The following is an 18,963-nucleotide window of genomic DNA, read 5'->3' on the forward strand; positions in this document are numbered from 1 at the left end:
CCCTTGCTCGACAACTTCCTCCCTGCTTGACAGGTACATACTTATCAAGGACACGCAGTAGCTGTTCTTTGAAAAAGCTCCACATTTCGATTGTACCCATCCCCTGCAGTTTCCTTCCCCATCCTATACATCCTAAATCTTGCCGAATAGCATCATAATTGCCTTTCCCCCAGCTATAATTCTTGCCTTGCGGTATATACCTATCCCTGCCCATTGTTAAAGTAATCTACAGGCATCAGAAAGAAAGATTGCTGCTGGTCTCTGTGATACCAATAGAACATTGCATGGTCTGCTTTCAACTTGAACCAACCCGTTTTCAACAAGCCTGACCTTACAGAAAAATACCAAACTCTTGATGCATCATTCAATCCATAAACACACTTGTTTAATTTCCCTAATTTTCCTTCTACTTCACAGGCTTCTTCAGAGTAACGCCCTTTGAAATTTCACACTGTGCAAAAACGTTGCTTTTATATCTATCAACCTGCACTCCCAGGAATATGTTGCCAAAATGGCCAAAAAGATCTTCAAGCTTCCTTTCCCTGAGGAGGAGAATCCAGTCTTATATCCTGTCCCCAAGTCTTCCCTCAAGACCCTGAGCTACCAGTGTAGCTTTAACCTTGTATGTACCGTCACGGAGCACCTTTCCTGTACTCATCCTACTGGCTGTCTCCTACCTGGAATTTCAGTATGTATCCAAGTGCTCTCCAATATACCAACTCTTTGTGATTCGCCTCTTATGAGCTTAGCTTCCTATTTATTGGCAGCTCATAAAATGTCTCTATCATGAGGGCTCCTGGCTTCCAATAACATTGCTAATCTGTTCTGTGGTCCTCCTTCTGGTCAAACTATGATCTCTTCTCTCTTCCCTGACAGCTGCTGATTAACTTTCCCGGGTGTGATCAGAGTCCTGTCTGCAAGTCGAGATCTTTTCCTGCTTTCACGGATCCTTGTTGCTCACTTTCGGAACGTACAGTGCACTTACTATTTATATACTTACTTACTTACTATACTTACTCACACTATTACCTCTTTTTGCCAATCCACGGATCTTATCTCCTGACCTTCACCCTGCACATTTAACAAAGTGGCCTTTCCTATGATTGTGGCATCCCTCCACACACTGGCCGCTTCTGGCATGTATGTTACCTGTGTTCCTACTTTGGGTAGTTGCCCTTTGGAATAAACAGTCTTATCCTGCACCTCAACATTCCTCATCAATCAACTCTTTATTTGCCTTGGCCAGTTCCTCATAATTACCCATTATGTGCACAAGTGAATTGCCCAAGGATGCAGTTGCTGCGATATTGACAGAGAAGGCATGTGTACCTGAGATGTGACATATAACATGTCGGCTTCATCATCTCACTGCAAACTTACAAATAATTGACAGACAAGTTTGAGCTGCCGTTTCTTGTGGCGATCAAACACACTGTTCCAACACAGTTGTGCAAACTTCCAGATTCTGGGCAAATTTGGAATCAAGTTAAAGAGGTGAGGGGTACAGCAATAGGATGTTCCATTGAGAATGGAATGGCGTTTCATTTCAAAAAAGATAATGTGACACAGTTGGATTTCCGACTTGCTGATAGGGTGGGGTGAAGGGGATGGGAGAGACCAGCATGGAGCAGTGAATGGACTGTTTCTGTACCGTACACCATAGAACCATTGAATTCCTACAGTGCAGAAGGAGACCATTCGGCCCATCGGGTCTGCACCGACCCTCTGAAAGAGCAGCCTACCTAGGCACACTTCCCTGTCCTATCTGCCCGTGTGTCAGCACGTATAGCACAGTGAGTAGCACACGTCCCAAGAGACGTTCCTGGAAGAGAGGCAGCAGTGAGTTAAATACTGGATAAAAGAAAATTACTGCGGATGACAAAGAGACATCGGACGCAAAACGTTAGCTCTTTTCTCCCTCTACAGATGCTGTCAGACCTGCTGAGATTTTCCAGCATTTTCTCTTCCGAAAGACGTGCTTGTTAGGTGAATTGGACATTCTGAATTCTCCCTCAGTGTAGGCGCCAGAATGTGGCAACTAGGGGATTGTCACAGTAACTTCATTGCAGTGTTAATGTAAGCCCACTTGTGACAATAAAGATTGTTATTATCTCCGTAACCCTATAATTCCACCTAAACTCCACATCTTTGGACTGTGGGAGGAAACCGGAGCACCCGGAGGAAACCCACGCAGACGCTGGGAGAACGTACAGACTCCGCACAGACAGTGACCCGAGGCGGGAATCAAACCCGGGTCCCTGGTGCTGTGGGGCAGCAGTGCTAAATGTGCACTGTACCACCGTGCCGCCCTCATCGCCCCCAGACCACCTCGTTCAGATGTCGGTCACGCTCATATCTCTGTCAGACAGGAGATGGTAGCAGAAGATAAGAGAAGCATTGTTGTGTCATCACTGTTGGTCATCATCATTCACTAAGTAATTCAATGTATTGTCGTCCACATAACCCAGAAAGCAAGATTGATTTGGTTCAGAATTTACTCAGCCACTCATTTTGAATGTGAGGGGCAGATTGGAATTTTAAAAATTTGTTCATGGGTTGTGGGCATCTTTGCCTGGACCAACATTTATTGATCACCCTGGAGGACATGTCGGTCAGACCGGGTAAGGACGGCAGATTTCCTTCCCTAAAGGACATGAGTGAACCAGTTGGATTTTTACGAAAATCGACAATGATTTCATGTTCATCTTTAGGCTTTTAATTCCTAAGTTTTTCTATTGAATTCAAATTTCGCCATCTGCCGGGTGTCAAGTGATAGTACCTTTAAGAAATGGGTGTTTATCGAATACTGTAGTGCATGTCCCTTTAAGAAATGGATGTTTATCAAATAGCTGCAGTGATGTCAGAGTGTGGGTGGAGCTGGGCTGCCTGTCTGCTTTTACTTTCATTTTTGAGCTACAGGGTGTGTTTAGTTTTGTTTTCAGAGATGGAGCTGCATCTAGTCAAACATGATGTAATTTTGATCTCTCTCTGCCTTGAAAAGAATGTCTTCAGATCACTTGCTAATTTAAAAGTGATAACTGCTCTCAGTCGAGAACTTGGATTGGATTGGATTGGATTTGTTTATTGTCACGTGTACCGAGGTACAGTGAAAAGTATTTTTCTGCAAGCAGCTCAACAGATCATTCAGTACATGGGAAGAAAAGGGAATTAAACAGAATTCAAGAAAATACATGAGAATACATAATAGGGCAACACAAGATATACAATGTACTACATAAGCATTGGCATCGGATGAAGCAGACACGGGTGTAGTGTTAATGGGGTCAGTCCATAAGAGGGTCATTTAGGAGTCTGGTGACAGTGGACTTAAACCTGATGTCTTTGTTAAAGGGAGTATTGTCTTATGGATGCTGTTAGGAAAGATTACAGGTTACTTATAGAGTACTGTATTCTTTGGGGGGAGTATTTGAGTTGATAGTTGCTAAGATGTTTACTGTGTGTTTATAAAATGTTAACTGAATTCATAGAATAAACATTGTTTTGTTTTAAAAGTACTTTAGATCTCTGTTGCATCACACCTGTAAAGTGGGCCCTTGCGTTCCCCATAACCAAAATCTATTTAAAGTTGTGGGTCAGGTGAACTCCATGATATAATTTGGGGTTCTCTAAACCCTGACCCATAAGATATGGCGGGATTCGAACCCAGATTCCCAGACCATGACTCTGGCTTACTAGTCCAGCGACAATACCACTCCCTCCCCATATCTTTTTATAAAAGATTGACATAGTGGACTGAGATAATAATAATGTTTATTATCACAAGTAGGCTTACATTGACACTGCAATGAAGTTACTGTGAAAAGCCCCTAGTCACCACACTCCGGCCCCTGTTCGGGTACACAGAGGGAGAATTCAGAATGTCCAATTAAACTCACATGAATGACCTTTCCCATTTCTACGTACCTTTATGAATTTCTGATCTCCAGCTGTTGTTTCACCGTTAAGTCTTCATGATGGATACTTACATCACTGGCACCAGCTCGCAAAGTGGTATCGTGCACAGCAGTAAATAATGCAAGAGTGCTGAAGACCATTTACCACTTGGCATTGACTCACTGAACGGCAGTACTTAATGCGGCTGGAATGGTGGTTAACATTGCAGTGTGAACACCGTGAATCTTCAATAAAAACACAACAAACTGACTCTCTGTACAGTACGTCGGGCCTGAAATCGAGGTTCTAATTGTTGGATAAATTTAAATACTTGTAACATGTAAGTTAACCATCCGAACAGAAGCAGGGCATCAAGGCTTTTGTCCCAGATGTGGTTCTTTATACAAAAACACAGAGTATAAGGAATAATTTAATTGAATTTTGGGTGTAAATTAAACTTGGAGGGTGTGGGGGAGCCCCGGGGTCACTTAACTAATAATCCAGAGGCCCAGGTTAATGCTCTCATTCTAAAGATAAACATTGAAATTCTAATTGAAATTTTAACACTTTCCATAGAAATGAAAATCGCTTACTGGCACGAGTAGGCTTCAATGAAGTTACTGTGAAATGCCCCTAGTCGCCACATTCCGGCGCCTGTTCGGGGAGGCTGGTACGGGAATTTAACCCACGCTGCTGGTTTTGTTCTGCTTTACAAGCCAGCTGTTTAGCCCACTGTGCTAAACCAGCACCTAGCAAATGGTGGAATCGAAATGCAATTAATCAACGTGGAATATAAAACGGGTCTCAGTGACGGTGACCATGAACCCCTTGTCGATTTTCGTAAAACCCATCAAGGTTCACCAATGTCCTTTCGGAAATCTGCCGTCCTTACCCGGTCTGGCCTACATGTGACTCCAGACCCACAGCAATGTGGCTGACTTTTATTTGCCCTCTGAAATGGCCGAGCGAGACGTTCAGCTCAGGGGAAAGTACGGATGGGTACAAAGGCCAGACTTGCCAGCGATGCACATATCCCATGAAGGAATAGATGAAACATTGGAAGCCATGATTGAGATATGGCTGCAAAACAGTCGGGACCAGAACTACATTTACCACATTATAAGACTAGTAGGAAAGATAGGGAAACAGTAGAAGAAAAGGAGTAGGATTAGTAATGATGAGATCCTTGTTTTCAAATGTCTCCATTGTACCTTTCCTCCCCAGCTCTGTAATAGCTCCAACGCCCTCTGAAATACCAGCTCTCCTCTAATTCTGGCCTCTTATGCATTTCCAATTGAAATGTCTGCAACATTTGTGACCTTACTTTCAAGGCCTTAAGCCCTGGAGCTCCCTCCCAAAATCTCTCTGCCTCTCTACCTTTCCTCCCTTCAGACACTCCATAAAACCTAACTCCTTGACCAAGTTTTTGATCGCCTGACTTAATGTGGACAAAATCTCGCAAGAGTCTGGAACCGGAATTCTCGCCGGCGAGATCTCGTTTCCTGATTATCCTTTGCCCTCGGTGGTGGTGTAGCGAGGTTCATAGAATCCCAACAGTGCAGAACGAGGCCGTTCGGCCCATTGCGCCACCATCGGCCCTTAGAAGGAACACCCAACTTAAGCCCCTGATCACAAAATTTGGGAACCTCATTGAAATACATTTTAATGAGCTGACATATTATTCAAGGGCCTACGCGACACATGATCCCCCTCACTGAATATTCAAACCCCGACAACGTGGCACGGTTCACAACAGCTTTACGAAGATGGGAAACAGCCGCGGATACCCCATCGGGTGCCAAGATCACTATAGCCCCCCCTGGGAAGGTGGGGGGGGAGGCGGGAGAGGGGCATGCCTGGGCACTACTCCCTGGCACTGTTCCTGGCAGAAGTTGGCACTGCCAGGTTCCACTGTGCCAACCCATGATAGGGGGCAGTGCTGGGGCGGCCCCTCATGGGAAACCCAACTGGGGGGAGTTTACATTATGTGTGGGGGGAAGGGGAGAGTGCTGAGGCCTTTTGAAGGGGAGAGAATTTGTCAGTGACGAGGGGAGTGGACAGTGAGGGGAGGGAGGTGAATCCTCTATAATGATGCGGTGCTGGAGGGGGGGAGGGGGGGTGGGAGAGCCCCCAATAGGGGGGGGGGGGGGTGAGGCTGGGGGCAGTATAATGTCCGGTCTGATCGGGGGCGTTCCTTAAAGATGGCTGCCTAATCTCCGTGGAGCCGGGCCTAGTCGGCTCTCTCGGGCCCCGTCCTGCCAGAATGATGGTGTTTTGTTTTTGTCAGAGTAACTCGAGACCTGGTCTGAAAACGTGGCGGTGCATCAGGAGAGATACAGGCCTGTTTTCAGCCAGAACCTGACAAGTTATGGGAAAATTCCACCCGTGACCTCCCTCCGTGACTCCGTGTCAAACTTAGTTTTATAATTTTCCTCTGATGTGCCTCACAACACTCCATTACGTTAACGGCGCTGGATAAATCTGTTGTTTTCTGTGGAGGGGATATAATGAGGAGTAAGGAGGTAGTCAGGATTTTATGGGTAGAATTAAGAAATGGAATAGGATTTAAGATTGGACTGGGAGTTGTGCGAAGGCCCGCTTGTAGCAGCGATGTCTGGGGCTTTCCGCCCCCAGTGTGCCGAGTCCCGCCACGGCGGATACGGCGAGCCAGCCGAAAGGCCATTGGTTTCAGAAGGACTGGAAGATCACGGGCGAGATTCTCCGCAAATGCGGAGAATCGTAAAGGCTGCCGTGGGACAGGCCGTGACCCACGGCAGCTTTCACGGCCACTTCCGGGGCCGAATCTCCCCCCCGGGCGGGGCTAGGAGCGCGGCCCCGTGCGTCACGGCGGCGCGGCCTTGTCGACGGTCGTCAAGGCCACACATCAAGCGTCACGCAGGCTGACGCGGACGATGATGTCGGCCGCGCATGCGCAGATTGGACAACACCAACCCGCGCATGCGCAGTTGCCGTCTTTTCCCTCAGCCGCCCCGCAAGACGTGGGGGCTTGATCTTGCGAGGCGGCAGAGGGAAAGAGTGCGTCAGTTACGGACGCACGGCCCGTGATCGATGGGCACCGATCACGGGCCTATGCCCCCCTTGGCACGGCCGTGGTACTGCCATGCCAATCGGGCCCCCAGATGCCCCAAATGGGCATCTGCCGCCCGTTTCACGACGGCAGCGAGCAGGTGTGTTTGCTGCCGTGTTGAAACGGGCATGAAGGCCCGGCCGCTCGGCCCATCGGCCTCGGAGAATCTTTATGGCAAGCGGCGATTCGTGGCGTGGGTCGGGCGTGGGGGGGGAGAATAGCGGGAGGGTGTGAAAAATGTCGGGAGGCCCTCCCGCTATTCTCCCACCCAGCATGGGGGGCGGAGAATCGCGCCCCGCACCTAATAATAATAATAATCTTTTATTGTCACAAGTATGAAGTTACTGAGGAAAGCTCCTAGTCGCCACATTCCGGCGCCTGTTCAGGTAAGCCGGTACGGGAATTGAACCGTGCTGCTGGTCTTGTTCTGTATTACAAGCCAGCTGTCTATCCCGCTAAGCTAAGCCGGCCCATTTTATGAAGTGGTAGAAATGCAGACATTAGACAAGCTTGTAGTAAAGACTGAATGCCTTTCCTGGGGATTTAACGTTTATATAGATTAGGATAAATATGTCAGCACATTTCATGAAGATAGAATCCTAGAATCCTGGCAGTGCAGAAGGAGGCCAAATGGCCCATTGAGTCGGCACCGACAGTCTGAAAGAGTCCCCTAACTAGAACACCCTATTCCTGTAACCTTACGCATTAATCATAGCTAATCCACCTAACCTGCACATCTTTGTGAGAGGAAACCGGATCATCCGGAGGAAACCCACGCAGGCACGGGGAGAACGTGCAGACTCCGGACAGGCAGTAAGTCGAGGCTGGAATTGAACCCGGCTCCCTGGCGCTGTGAGGCAGCCGTGCCAACCAGATAGTGAATTTCTTTAGTGTACAAGATTGTCTTCTAACAAAAGTTAGCACAAATCTTGGGGAAAGGGAGAGATACAAATAACTGCAAAAGGTGATGAAACAGAGAGTAGAGACCAGGAGGCGCCAGTTAACGGAAACAGTCCCATGTCAGGCATGTTCAGGCGGCTGTTTCCTGGCACAGGCACTGGCAGCAACATGAACGGCCCTGTTATTCGATGGGACTCTGCTTCATTTCTGGGCCTTTGTGAGGAATGCTCCTTGCGGCCGCACTCAGTACCAGTTCAGGAAGAGATAAATGGCACCCGGATCTCTAAATCCCCACCGCGACCTCCGCATCTTCCCAACGCCCCAATTAGTGGGTCATTGAGCACCTCCGCACCCCACCTCATCAGGGCAAGGCACCCCAGGGCCCGATCCCCAGCACGATGCCACTCGGGTACCTTGACACTGTCAGCATGGCACCTTGGCAGTGCCCCTGCCAGCCTGGAAGTACCACCAGGATGCCCTGGCAGTGCCATGGTCCCGGGTTGCAGCAGGGGCACCAGGGTACCACCCTTCCTAGGGCCCAGCCACCCAGGCACCCCGATTGCCTGGGAGACCCCCGCCAAGTTCTGGTATGCTGGTCCACGTTTGTGGAAAGCAGTGATGACCGTGCCCGCTCGGGGGTCTCCGAGGGGAGGCCGTTCGATACCCAGCCTTGGGTAACTCTAACTCAGACTTATCCAGCGATAACCGTGCCCGCTCGGGGGTCTCCGAGGGGAGGCCGTTCGATACCCAGCCTGGGGTAACTCTGACTCAGACTTATCCAGTGATAACCGTGCCCGCTCGGGGGTCTCCAAGGGGAGGCTGTCAGATACCCAGCCTGGGGTAACTCTGACTCAGACACATTCAGTGATAACCGCGCCCGCTCGGGGGTCTCCGAGGGGAGGCTGTCAGATACCCAGCCTTGGGTAACTCTGACTCAGACATATCCAGCGATAACCATGCCCGCTCGGGGGTCTCCGAGGGGAGGCCGTTCGATACCCAGCCTGGGGTAACTCTGACTCAGATATATCCAGTGATAACCGTGCCCGCTCGGGGGTCTCCGAGGGGAGGCCGTTCGATACCCAGCCTGGGGTAACTCTGACTCAGACACATTCAAGTCAGCCAAACAGCTCAGTTGAATGTGCAAATCTCAATGGGCGGGATCCAGATCGCAAAGCCTCATGTGATCTTGTTAGATCTCGCGAGGGTGGCGATGCCGGACCAGGCTCGTCATGTCCGTGAAGGGGCCAATAGATTGCTGCCCTAATACCACAGAATCACAGAATAATACAGCGCAGACGAGGCCCCTTCGGCCCATCGAGTCCACACCGATACATGAAAGGCCCTGACCTGTCTATCTAATCCCATTTGCCAGCACTTGGCCCATAGCCTTGAATGTTAAGACGTGCCAAGTGTTTATCCAGGTACTTTTTAAAGGATGTGAGGCAACCCGCCTCTCCCACCCTCCCAGACAGTGCGTTCCTGACCCTCACCACCCTCTGGGTAAAAATGTTTTTCCTCAAATACCCCCTAAACTCCTGCCCCTCACCTTGAACTTGCGTCCCCTCGTAACCAACCCTTCAACTAAGGCGAACAGCTGCCCCTATCCAACCTGTCCATTGTCGCCACCCTATTGACCTCTCCTTCTGCCTTCAGAGATCTAGTGGACAACCATGCCAAGGTCCCTTTGTTCCTCAGAACTGCCCAGTGTCAGGCCAATCATTGAATACTTCCTTGTCAAATTGCTTCTTCCAAAGTGTATCAGCTCACACTTTTCAGGGTGAAATTCCATCAGCCACTTTTCTGCCCATTGACCATCCCGTCTATATCTGCCTGTAACCCAAGACACTCAACCTCGCTGTTACCCACACGGCCAATCTTTGTGTCATCCGCAAACTTACTGATCCTACCCCCCACATAGTCATCGATGTAGTTTTACATAAATGACAAACACTAGGGGGTCACAGCACAGATCCCCAATCGGTCTGGTTTCAGTGTCACTCACGGGGGGGGGGCATTTGACCTGGGCCTCCACATCAAACAGGGCCTTAAATTGAGACACTAGTTAATTTTTTTGCATTTGATACATTTTGCAAATTAATTTTATGCGCATAAGGAAACACTACAGGAAAAGAAAGTAAGTGTTCCTGTTCCATATTGTACAGCAGGCAGATTCTGCACAGCCTCTCCTCCTATCCCGTGTAGGAGGGTGTGAGCACGTGCGTGCTTTAAAACAGCAGAGCTGTCGTACTATTTGTTCGCTGTAACTAGAAACTGGATAGTTTTTCAACATGAAGTCCTAAGAACGAAAACATTCCTCTCTGGATTGCCAGCCAAAGGGATTGCTTCAAGAAACACTCAAACTTGGACCGTCTGGGCTGTTTCCTAATATCACACTCGCGTTTAGTGTCTTTGTCCGTCTGCCTGCGTCACTTGTCTCAGGTGAGCACACTTCCAGGTGAAGAATTATCACCGGTCAACTCTGGGGCGTTGGAATGTTCTTGCCACACTGAATATCAGCAGAATGTCGCACAAAAGCTAGATTTCCACCTCGATAACTAACGTGTTTTCGCAGAAAAAGGCTAGAAAAGCATTTGGTAAATCAAAAAATATCCAAATGATGTCCCTTTTTCTCGCTGCCCTAGTTTGTTTTTTTTTTCAAATTATGACTCGAGGCTTCAAAGACTGGAAGTGGCCCAGGCCTCCCTGCGCCTCTGAGAGGGGCCTGGTCACTCGTTCCCGGATGTGGCCCAGGCCTCCCTGCGCCTCTGAGAGGGGCCTGGTCACTCGTTCCCAGCGCACGTGTCTCGTACACCCACTTGCCGCCCTCCCGTCGCTGGCCTGAGTGGATCCAGAATTCTGGGGCCAAAATAGAAGCAGCTAAAGATAGACGAGTGTTTCCTATTAAAACAAGCTTTAGAATCTGGAACGATTTGCTGTTCTGGGAAGTTTTTAATGACAAACTGACAGCTTTAAAACTCAAAACATAACCTGGTCCTGTCCCTCAAACACGGTATTGAAAAACAATTGCAGTTTAAATTGAAAGGCGATTCCTCTTCAAACGTTGAGGGATTCAAGTGCAGACAGATGGTCAAACTGACAACATAAAAACGTTGCGCGGGGAATGATTTAATCTCCAGTGACTGGGTACAAGAGACATCTTTACACTGTATATCACAGATTTTTCTCTTTCACAGGGCCCAGTGGGACCCCGGGGAGATCGAGGTGAACATGGAGATGAGGGATATAAGGTGATTTATGGATAGTGCTCCGAATTCTCGGTGTCAAGGGCAGTAACGGGTAGGACGAGGCGGCCCACGGGGAGGGTTGGGGAGATCACTGCTCTTTACTGTGAGCAATGTGGGCTCGGGGGCGCGAGGTGCCATCCCACAGATTGCCAGCAGCAGCTGACAGGGAAGATCGAGAGGAGGAGCTCAACAGAAGGCAAAAATACACTAATAATCCTGCAGAATCGGTGTGCAATTGGCAAATTAATTTCAATAAAAATGAACTCTTAGATGAGCAAGAGGTAAGTCACACGTACCTTGGATGTCAAGGTGAAATAAGGCAAAGGAGAAATGGGATTTAGAGATACAGGGCGGGATTTAACGGAAAGTCGGCCGATAGATTCTGCCCACAGTCACTGATTGTTTAAAGGAGTGAAGCATATTGAAAAAACTGTCGAAACAAGATCAACACCCAAGGTTCATTTCTAGAAGGTCCGGATTCACAAATAGGGAAGTTACGTTAAACTTGTAGGGAACCTTGGTCAGACAACATTGGGAATACCACAGTGGCCGCCTCCTTGTTCCAGAAATATAAAGAGGCACTGAAGGATGTGCAAAAAATCCTGAAAGGTATAATTTTCAGGAATGATTTGTACCGAAGGGGCTTCCTTCCTCGAAGAAAGGGAAGACTGAGGGGTGAGCAGATAGAGGCCTTTTAAGGTGATGAAAAGATTTGATGATGTAAACAGAGATAATTGTTTCCACTTGTGTGGGGAAGACAAAACTAGGGGCCCTAAATATAAGACGGTGGTTAATGAGTCCAATTGGGGTATTACTCAGAGTATTGAACATGCGGAAATTGCGACCATGAGGCATTACAGGGTTGGTACAGTGCGGGAGGAGGCCATTCAGCCCATCGTGTGTGCTCTGAATGAGCCAACTCACTGGGTGCCATTCCCTCACCTACCCCCCACCGCCCCGTCCACCTCGAGCCCAACACTGCACATTCCTCCTTTTCCAGTAACTAAGGAGTTTGAGTAACAGATGCATTGAAGGGAAAGTGAGGGGTGGACATATGCTGATATGCTGATAGGGTTAGCGATGGTGGGACAGGAGAAAGTCTGTGTGGAACATAAACCAGTTGGCGCACGTGCTGCAAGTTGGATGTAATTCGGCGTAATCTGCAACCATTGCAGTAAAAGCAAGTCAGACCCTTAGGAGACAGGATAAATAACTCAAATTCAGATGGAATAACTCAAACTCTACTCTGGTAATAACGTAGTCCAAGATTTCTATCTATGTTTATGGGAACTTGACCACAATGGTTGTGTTGAGGAACATTTTACTGTTGAGTCGAGACTTGACTGGCTAACATTAGTAGCATTGCCTGGAAAATAACTCTTATCACTTTGCCGAATTTCCACAGGGTTACTCAGGCATACCGGGGAATAGAGGAGCTGCTGGACAACAAGGAGCACCGGTATGATATTTCAAACAGAAACATTTGAGGAACTGATTGTGCAGTTAATAGGCTGTTACTGGCAATCCTGGATAACTAGTAACACCTCACAGGAGAAAACCCATTGTTCCAGGTCCATGACAGACATGCAGGCATCAAATTCAGGCTGAGAATCCAGTGCAGTACTGAGGGAATGCTGCACTGTCAGAGGGTCAGTACTGAGGGAGTGCTGCACTGTCAGAGGGTCAGTACTGAGGGAGTGCTGCACTGTCAGAGGATCAGTACTGAGGGAGTGCTGCACTGTCAGAGGGTCAGTACTGAGGGAGTGCTGCACTGTCAGAGGGTCAGTACTGGGGGAGTGCTGCACTGTCAGAGGGTCAGTACTGAGGGAGTGCTGCACTGTCAGAGGGTCAGTACTGAGGGAGTGCTGCACTGTCAGAGGGTCAGTACTGAGGGAGTGCTGCACTGTCAGAGGGTCAGTACTGGGGGAGTGCTGCACTGTCAGAGGGTCAGTACTGAGGGAGTGCTGCACTGTCAGAGGGTCAGTACTGAGGGAGTGCTGCACTGTCAGAGGGTCAGTACTGAGGGAGTGCTGCACTGTCAGAGGGTCAGTACTGAGGGAGTGCCGTACTGTCAGAGGGTCAGTACTGAGGGAGTGCTGCACTGTCAGAGAGTCAGTACTGAGGGAGTGCTGCACTGTCAGAGGGTCAGTACTGAGGGAGTGCGGCACTGTCAGAGGGTCAGTACTGAGGGAGTGCTGCACTGTCAGAGGGTCAGTACTGAGGGAGTGCCGTACTGTCAGAGGGTCAGCACTGAGGGAGTGCTGCACTGTCAGAGAGTCAGTACTGAGGGAGTGCTGCACTGTCAGAGGGTCAGTACTGAGGGAGTGTCGCACTGTCAGAGGGTCAGTACTGAGGGAGTGCTGCACTGTCAGAGGGTCAGTACTGAGGGAGTGTCACACTGTCAGAGGGTCAGTACTGAGGGAGTGTCGCACTGTCAGAGGGTCAGTACTGAGGGAGTGCTGCACTGTCAGAGGGTCAGTACTAAGGGAGTTCTGCATTGTCAGAGCGTCAGTACTGAGGGAGTGCTGCACTGTCAGAGGGTCAGTACTGAGAGAGTGCCGCACTGTCAGAGGGTCAGTATTGAGGGAGTGCTGCACTGTCAGAGGGTCAGTACTGAGGGAGTGCTGCACTGCCAGAGGGTCAGTACTGAGGGAGTGCTGCACTGTCAGCGGGTCAGTACTGAGGGAGTGCTGCACTGTCAGAGGGTCAGTACTGAGGGAGCGCTGCACTGTCAGAGGGTCAATACTGAGGGAGGGGCGCACTGTCAGAGGGTTAGTACTGAGGGAGTGCTGCACTGTCAGAGGGTCAATACTGAGGGAGTGCTGCACTGTCAGAGGGTCAGTACTGAGGGAGTGCTGCACTGTCAGAGGGTCAGTACTGAAGGAGTGCTGCACTGTCAGAGGGTCAGTACTGAGGCCGTGCTGCACTGTCAGAGGGTCAGTACTGAGTGAGTGCTGCACTGTCAGAGGGTCAGTAATGAGGGAGGGCTGCACTGTCAGAGGGTCAGTACTGAGGGAGTGCTGCACTGTCAGAGGGTCAGTACTGAGGGAGTGCTGCACTGTCAGAGGGTCAGTACTGAGGGAGTGCCGCAGTGTCGGAGGGTCAGTACTGATGGAGTGCTTCACTGTCAGAGGATCAGTACTGAGGGAGTGCTGCACTGTCAGCGGGTCAGTACTGAGGGAGTGCTGCACTGTCAGAGGGTCAGTACTGAGGGAGTGCTGCACTGTCAGAGGGTCAGTACTGAGGGAGCGCCGCACTGTCAGAGGGTCAGTCCTGAGAGAGTGCTGCACTGTCAGAGGGTCAGTACTGAGGGAGTGCTGCACTGTCAGAGGGTCAGTACTGAGAGAGTGCTGTACTGTCAGAGGGTCAGTACTGAGGGAGTGCTGCACTGTCAGAGGGTCAGTACTGAGGGAGTGCTGCACTGTCAGAGGGTCAGTACTGAGGGAGTGCTGCATTGTCAGAGGGTCAGAACTGAGGGAGCGCCGCACTGTCAGAGGGTCAGTGCTGAGGGAGTGCTGCACTGTCAGAGGGTCAGTACTGAGGGGGTGCTGCACTGTCAGAGGGTCAGTACTGAGGGAGCGCCGCACTGTCAGAGGGTCAGTACTGAGGGAGTGCCGCACTGTCAGAGGGTCAGTACTGAGGGAGTGCTGCACTGTCAGAGGGTCAGTACTAAGGGAGTGCCTCACTGTCAGAGGGTCAGTACTGAGGGAGTGCTGCATTGTCAGAGGGTCAGTACTGAGGGAGTGCAGCACTGTCAGAGGGTCAGTGCTGAGGGAGTGCCGCACTGTCAGAGGGTCAGTACTGAGGGAGTGCTGCACTGTCAGAGGGTCAGTACTGAGGGAGTGCCGCACTGTCAGAGGGTCAGTACTGAGGGGGTGCTGCACTGTCAGAGGGTCAGTACTGAGGGAGTGCCGCACTGTCAGAGGGTCAGTACTGAGGGAGTGCTGCACTGTCAGAGGGTCAGTACTGAGGGAGTGCCGCACTGTCAGAGGGTCAGTACTGAGGGAGCGCTGCACTGTCAGAGGGTCAGTGCTGAGAGAGTGCCGCACTGTCAGAGGGTCAGTACTGAGGGAGTGCCGCACTGTCAGAGGGTCAGTACTGAGGGAGCGCTGCACTGTCAGAGGGTCAGTGCTGAGAGAGTGCCGCACTGTCAGAGGGTCAGTACTGAGAGAGTGCTGCACTGTCAGAGGGTCAGTGCTGAGAGAGTGCGGCACTGTCAGAGGGTCAGTACTGAGGGTGCTGCACTGTCAGAGGGTCAGTACTGAGAGAGTGCCGCACTGTCAGAGGGTCAGTACTGAGGGAGTGCCGCACTGTCAGAGGGTCAGTACTGAGGGAGTGCTGCACTGTCAGAGGGTCAGTGCTGAGGGAGTGCTGCACTGTCAGAGGGTCAGTACTGAGGGAGTGCTGCACTGTCAGAGGGTCAGTACTGAGGGAGTGCCGCACTGTCAGAGGGTCAGTACTGAGGGAGTGCCGCACTGTCAGAGGGTCAGTACTGAGGGAGTGCCGCACTGTCAGAGGGTCAGTACTGAGGGAGTGCTGCACTGTCAGAGGGTCAGTAATGAGGGAGTGCCGCACTGTCAGAGGGTCAGTACTGAGGGAGTGCTGCACTATCAGAGGGTCAGTACTGAGGGAGTGCCGCACTGTCAGAGGGTCAGTACTGAGGGAGGGCTGCACTGTCAGAGGGTCAGTACTGAGGGAGTGCCGCACTGTCAGAGGGTCAGTACTGAGAGAGTGCCGCACTGTCAGAGGGTCAGTGCTGAGGGAGTGCTGCACCGTCAGAGGGTCAGTACTGAGGGAGTGCCGCACTGTCAGAGGGTCAGTGCTGAGAGAGTGCTGCACTGTCAGAGGGTCAGTACTGAGGGAGTGTCGCACTGTCAGAGGGTCAGTACTGAGGGAGTGCTGCACTGTCAGAGGGTCAGTACTGAGAGAGTGCCGCACTGTCAGAGGGTCAGTACTGAGGGAGTGCTGCACTGTCAGAGGGTCAGTACTGAGGGAGTGCTGCACTGTCAGAGGGTCAGTACTGAGGGAGTGCTGCACTGTCAGAGGGTCAGTACTGAGGGAGTGCCTCACTGTCAGAGGGTCAGTACTGAGGGAGTGCCGCACTGTCAGAGGGTCAGTACTGAGGGAGTGCCGCACTGTCAGAGGGTCAGTACAGAGGGAGCGCCGCACTGTCAGAGAGTCAGTACTGAGGGAGTGCCGCACTGTCAGAGGGTCAGTACTGAGGGAGTGCTGCTCTGTCAGAGGGTCAGTACTGAGAGAGTGCCGCACTGTCAGAGGGTCAGTACTGAGGGAGTGCTGCACTGTCAGAGGGTCAGTACTGAGGGAGTGCTGCACTGTCAGAGGGTCAGTACTGAGGGAGTACCGCACTGTCAGAGGGTCAGTACTGAGGGAATGCCGCACTGTCAGAGGGTCAGTACTGAGAGAGTGCTGCACTGTCAGAGGGTCAGTACTGAGGGAGTGCCGCACTGTCAGAGGGTCGGTACTGAGGGAGTGCTGCACTGTCAGAGGGTCAGTACTGAGGGAGTGCTGCACTGTCAGAGGGTCAGTACTGAGAGAGTGCTGCACTGTCAGAGGGTCAGTACTGAGGGAGTGCTGCACTGTCAGAGGGTCAGTACTGAGGGAGTGCTGCACTGTCAGAGGGTCAGTACTGAGGGAGTGCTGCACTGTCAGAGGGTCAGTACTGAGAGAGTGCTGCACTGTCAGAGGGTCAGTACTGAGGGAGTGCCGCACTGTCAGTGGGTCAGTACTGAGAGAGTGCTGTACCACAGGGTTCAGTGTTGGGGCCGCAGCTGTTCACCATATATATTAATGATCTGGATGAAGGGACTGGGGGCATTCTAGCGAAGTTTGCTGATGATACGAAGTTAGGTGGTCAGGCAGGTAGTGCTGAGGAAGTGGGGAGGCTGCAGAAGGATCTAGACAGTTTGGGAGAGTGGTGCAGGAAATGGCTGATGCATTTCAACGTGAGAAAATGTGAGGTCTTGCACTTTGGAAAAAAGAATCCAAGCATAGACTACTTTCTAAACGGTGAGAAAATTCATAATGCCAAAGTACAAAGGGATCTGGGAGTGCTAGTCGAGGATTCCCTTAAGGTAAACATGCAGGTTGAATCCGTGATTAAGAAAGCGAATGCAATGTTGTCATTTATCTCAAGAGGGTTGGAATATAAAAGCAGCGATGTGCTACTGAGCCTTTATAAGGCTCTGGTTAGGCCCCATTTGGAGTACTGTGTCCAGTTTTGGGCCCCACATCTCAGGAAGGACATACTGGCACTGGAGCGTGTCCAGCGGAGATTCACACGGATGATCCCTGGAATGGCGTGTCTAGCATATGAGGAACGGCTGGCGTTCCTGGGATTGTATTCATTGGAGTTCAGAAGGTTAAGGGGAGATCTAATAGAAACTTACAAGATAATACATGGCTTAGAAAGGATGGACGCAAAGAAACTGTTTCCGTTAGGCGAGGAGTCGAGGACCCGTGGGCACAGCCTTAGAATTAGAGGGGGTAAATTCAGAACAGAAATGCGGAGACATTTCTTCAGCCAGAGAGTGGTGGGCCTGTGGAATTCATTGCCGCAGAGTGCAGTGGAGGCCGGGACGCTAAATGGCTTCAAGGCAGAGATAGATAAATTCTTGATGTCGCGAGGAATTAAGGGCTATGGGGAGAATGCTGGGAGGTGGAGTTGAAATGCCCATCAGCCATGATTGAATGGTGGAGTGGACTCGATGGGCCGAATGGCCTTACTTCCACTCCTATGTCTTATGGTCTTATTGGAGGTGCCGCTATTTAATGGAGACATTAAAATGAGGCCCGTTTGCATTCCCAGTGGAAGTAATTATCACTCCTCCGCTACTTCGGAGACAAGCTGGGGAGTTCTCCCCAGTGTCCTGGCCAACATTAGACAGATTATCTGATCGTTATCACAGTGCTGTCTGTGGGAGCTTGCTGTCCACATGGTGGCTGATGCTGCTTCCTTCATTAAAGTAGCGTCTTCTCATCAAAGAAGTATTTTGTTGATTGCGAAGAATGTTGTGGAAGGCGGAATATAAATTCAACCTCTTCTCTCTCTGGTTCGCACTCTGAATCCACACCAGCGTAATGTTTTGTTTTCCTCCATTCAGGGACATCCGGGTGAATTAGGAGAACAGGGACCTAAAGGAGAAAAAGGAAACAAGGTACGGACATCAGACACAATTAACCAATTCTCCTGGTGTATAGTCAGCGAGAACGAAGCTAACGTCAGGAGTCCGCCATGGTCAGGTGGTAGCACTCCTGCCTTTAAATCAGGAGAGTGAGAATGTTAATTGTATCCCAATTGTGGAGGGCATTTACTAGACTTTCACTTCATCAGATATAAAGAGACCCTTAGTGAAAGGATGGAACGGCAAAGTCAAGATTTGATTTTTTATTAATTTTACTGTGACAACAAACTAAAAGCACTTTTGACAAAAAAAAACTTTTTCTCGGCAACGTTTACTTTAAAATACAAAACAGCACTTTCCCCTTTTACTTTTAACACTGTCGATAAATGCACTTGATATGTATATTTTACACCGTCACTTAAGTCGTCATTCTATTTTCCCCCAGACCCAGTCCAAAGTGATTCTTAGCTTCCAAGGTTTTACTTCAGTTTCTGTCCTTTTCAAGCTGGGAATCTTTAACCCCAGACCTGTCTTGTTGAGAGGATCTTCCAGGCAAATCTCCCCCCCAACTTAAGCTAGTTGAATCTTCCAGCCTTGTTTCAAATCCTCGTGAATTTGGTCTTTTTAATCTAAGTATGAGCTGCCAACCGCATTCATGCACAGAGCCAGAGAGATTTTTGGCCTCAGGCTGTGC

General features: G+C 50.1%; 1 protein-coding gene across 2 annotated transcripts in view; it reads left to right on the top strand.

Moving 5' to 3' along the window:
- Positions 1 to 18,963, top strand: part of LOC119964316 (collagen alpha-1(XXIV) chain-like) — a 341,532-nt gene that overhangs the window by 269,004 nt on the left and 53,565 nt on the right. For both annotated transcript variants that reach the window (XM_038793605.1, XM_038793606.1), the window contains 3 exons: positions 11,077 to 11,130; positions 12,533 to 12,586; positions 18,249 to 18,302. In XM_038793605.1, coding sequence (XP_038649533.1) covers positions 11,077 to 11,130; positions 12,533 to 12,586; positions 18,249 to 18,302 — 162 coding nt within the window. The remainder of the gene's footprint in view (positions 1 to 11,076; positions 11,131 to 12,532; positions 12,587 to 18,248; positions 18,303 to 18,963) is intronic.

Source organism: Scyliorhinus canicula, chromosome 4 (genome assembly GCF_902713615.1).
Source record: "Scyliorhinus canicula chromosome 4, sScyCan1.1, whole genome shotgun sequence".
NCBI classification, from domain to species: domain Eukaryota; kingdom Metazoa; phylum Chordata; class Chondrichthyes; order Carcharhiniformes; family Scyliorhinidae; genus Scyliorhinus; species Scyliorhinus canicula.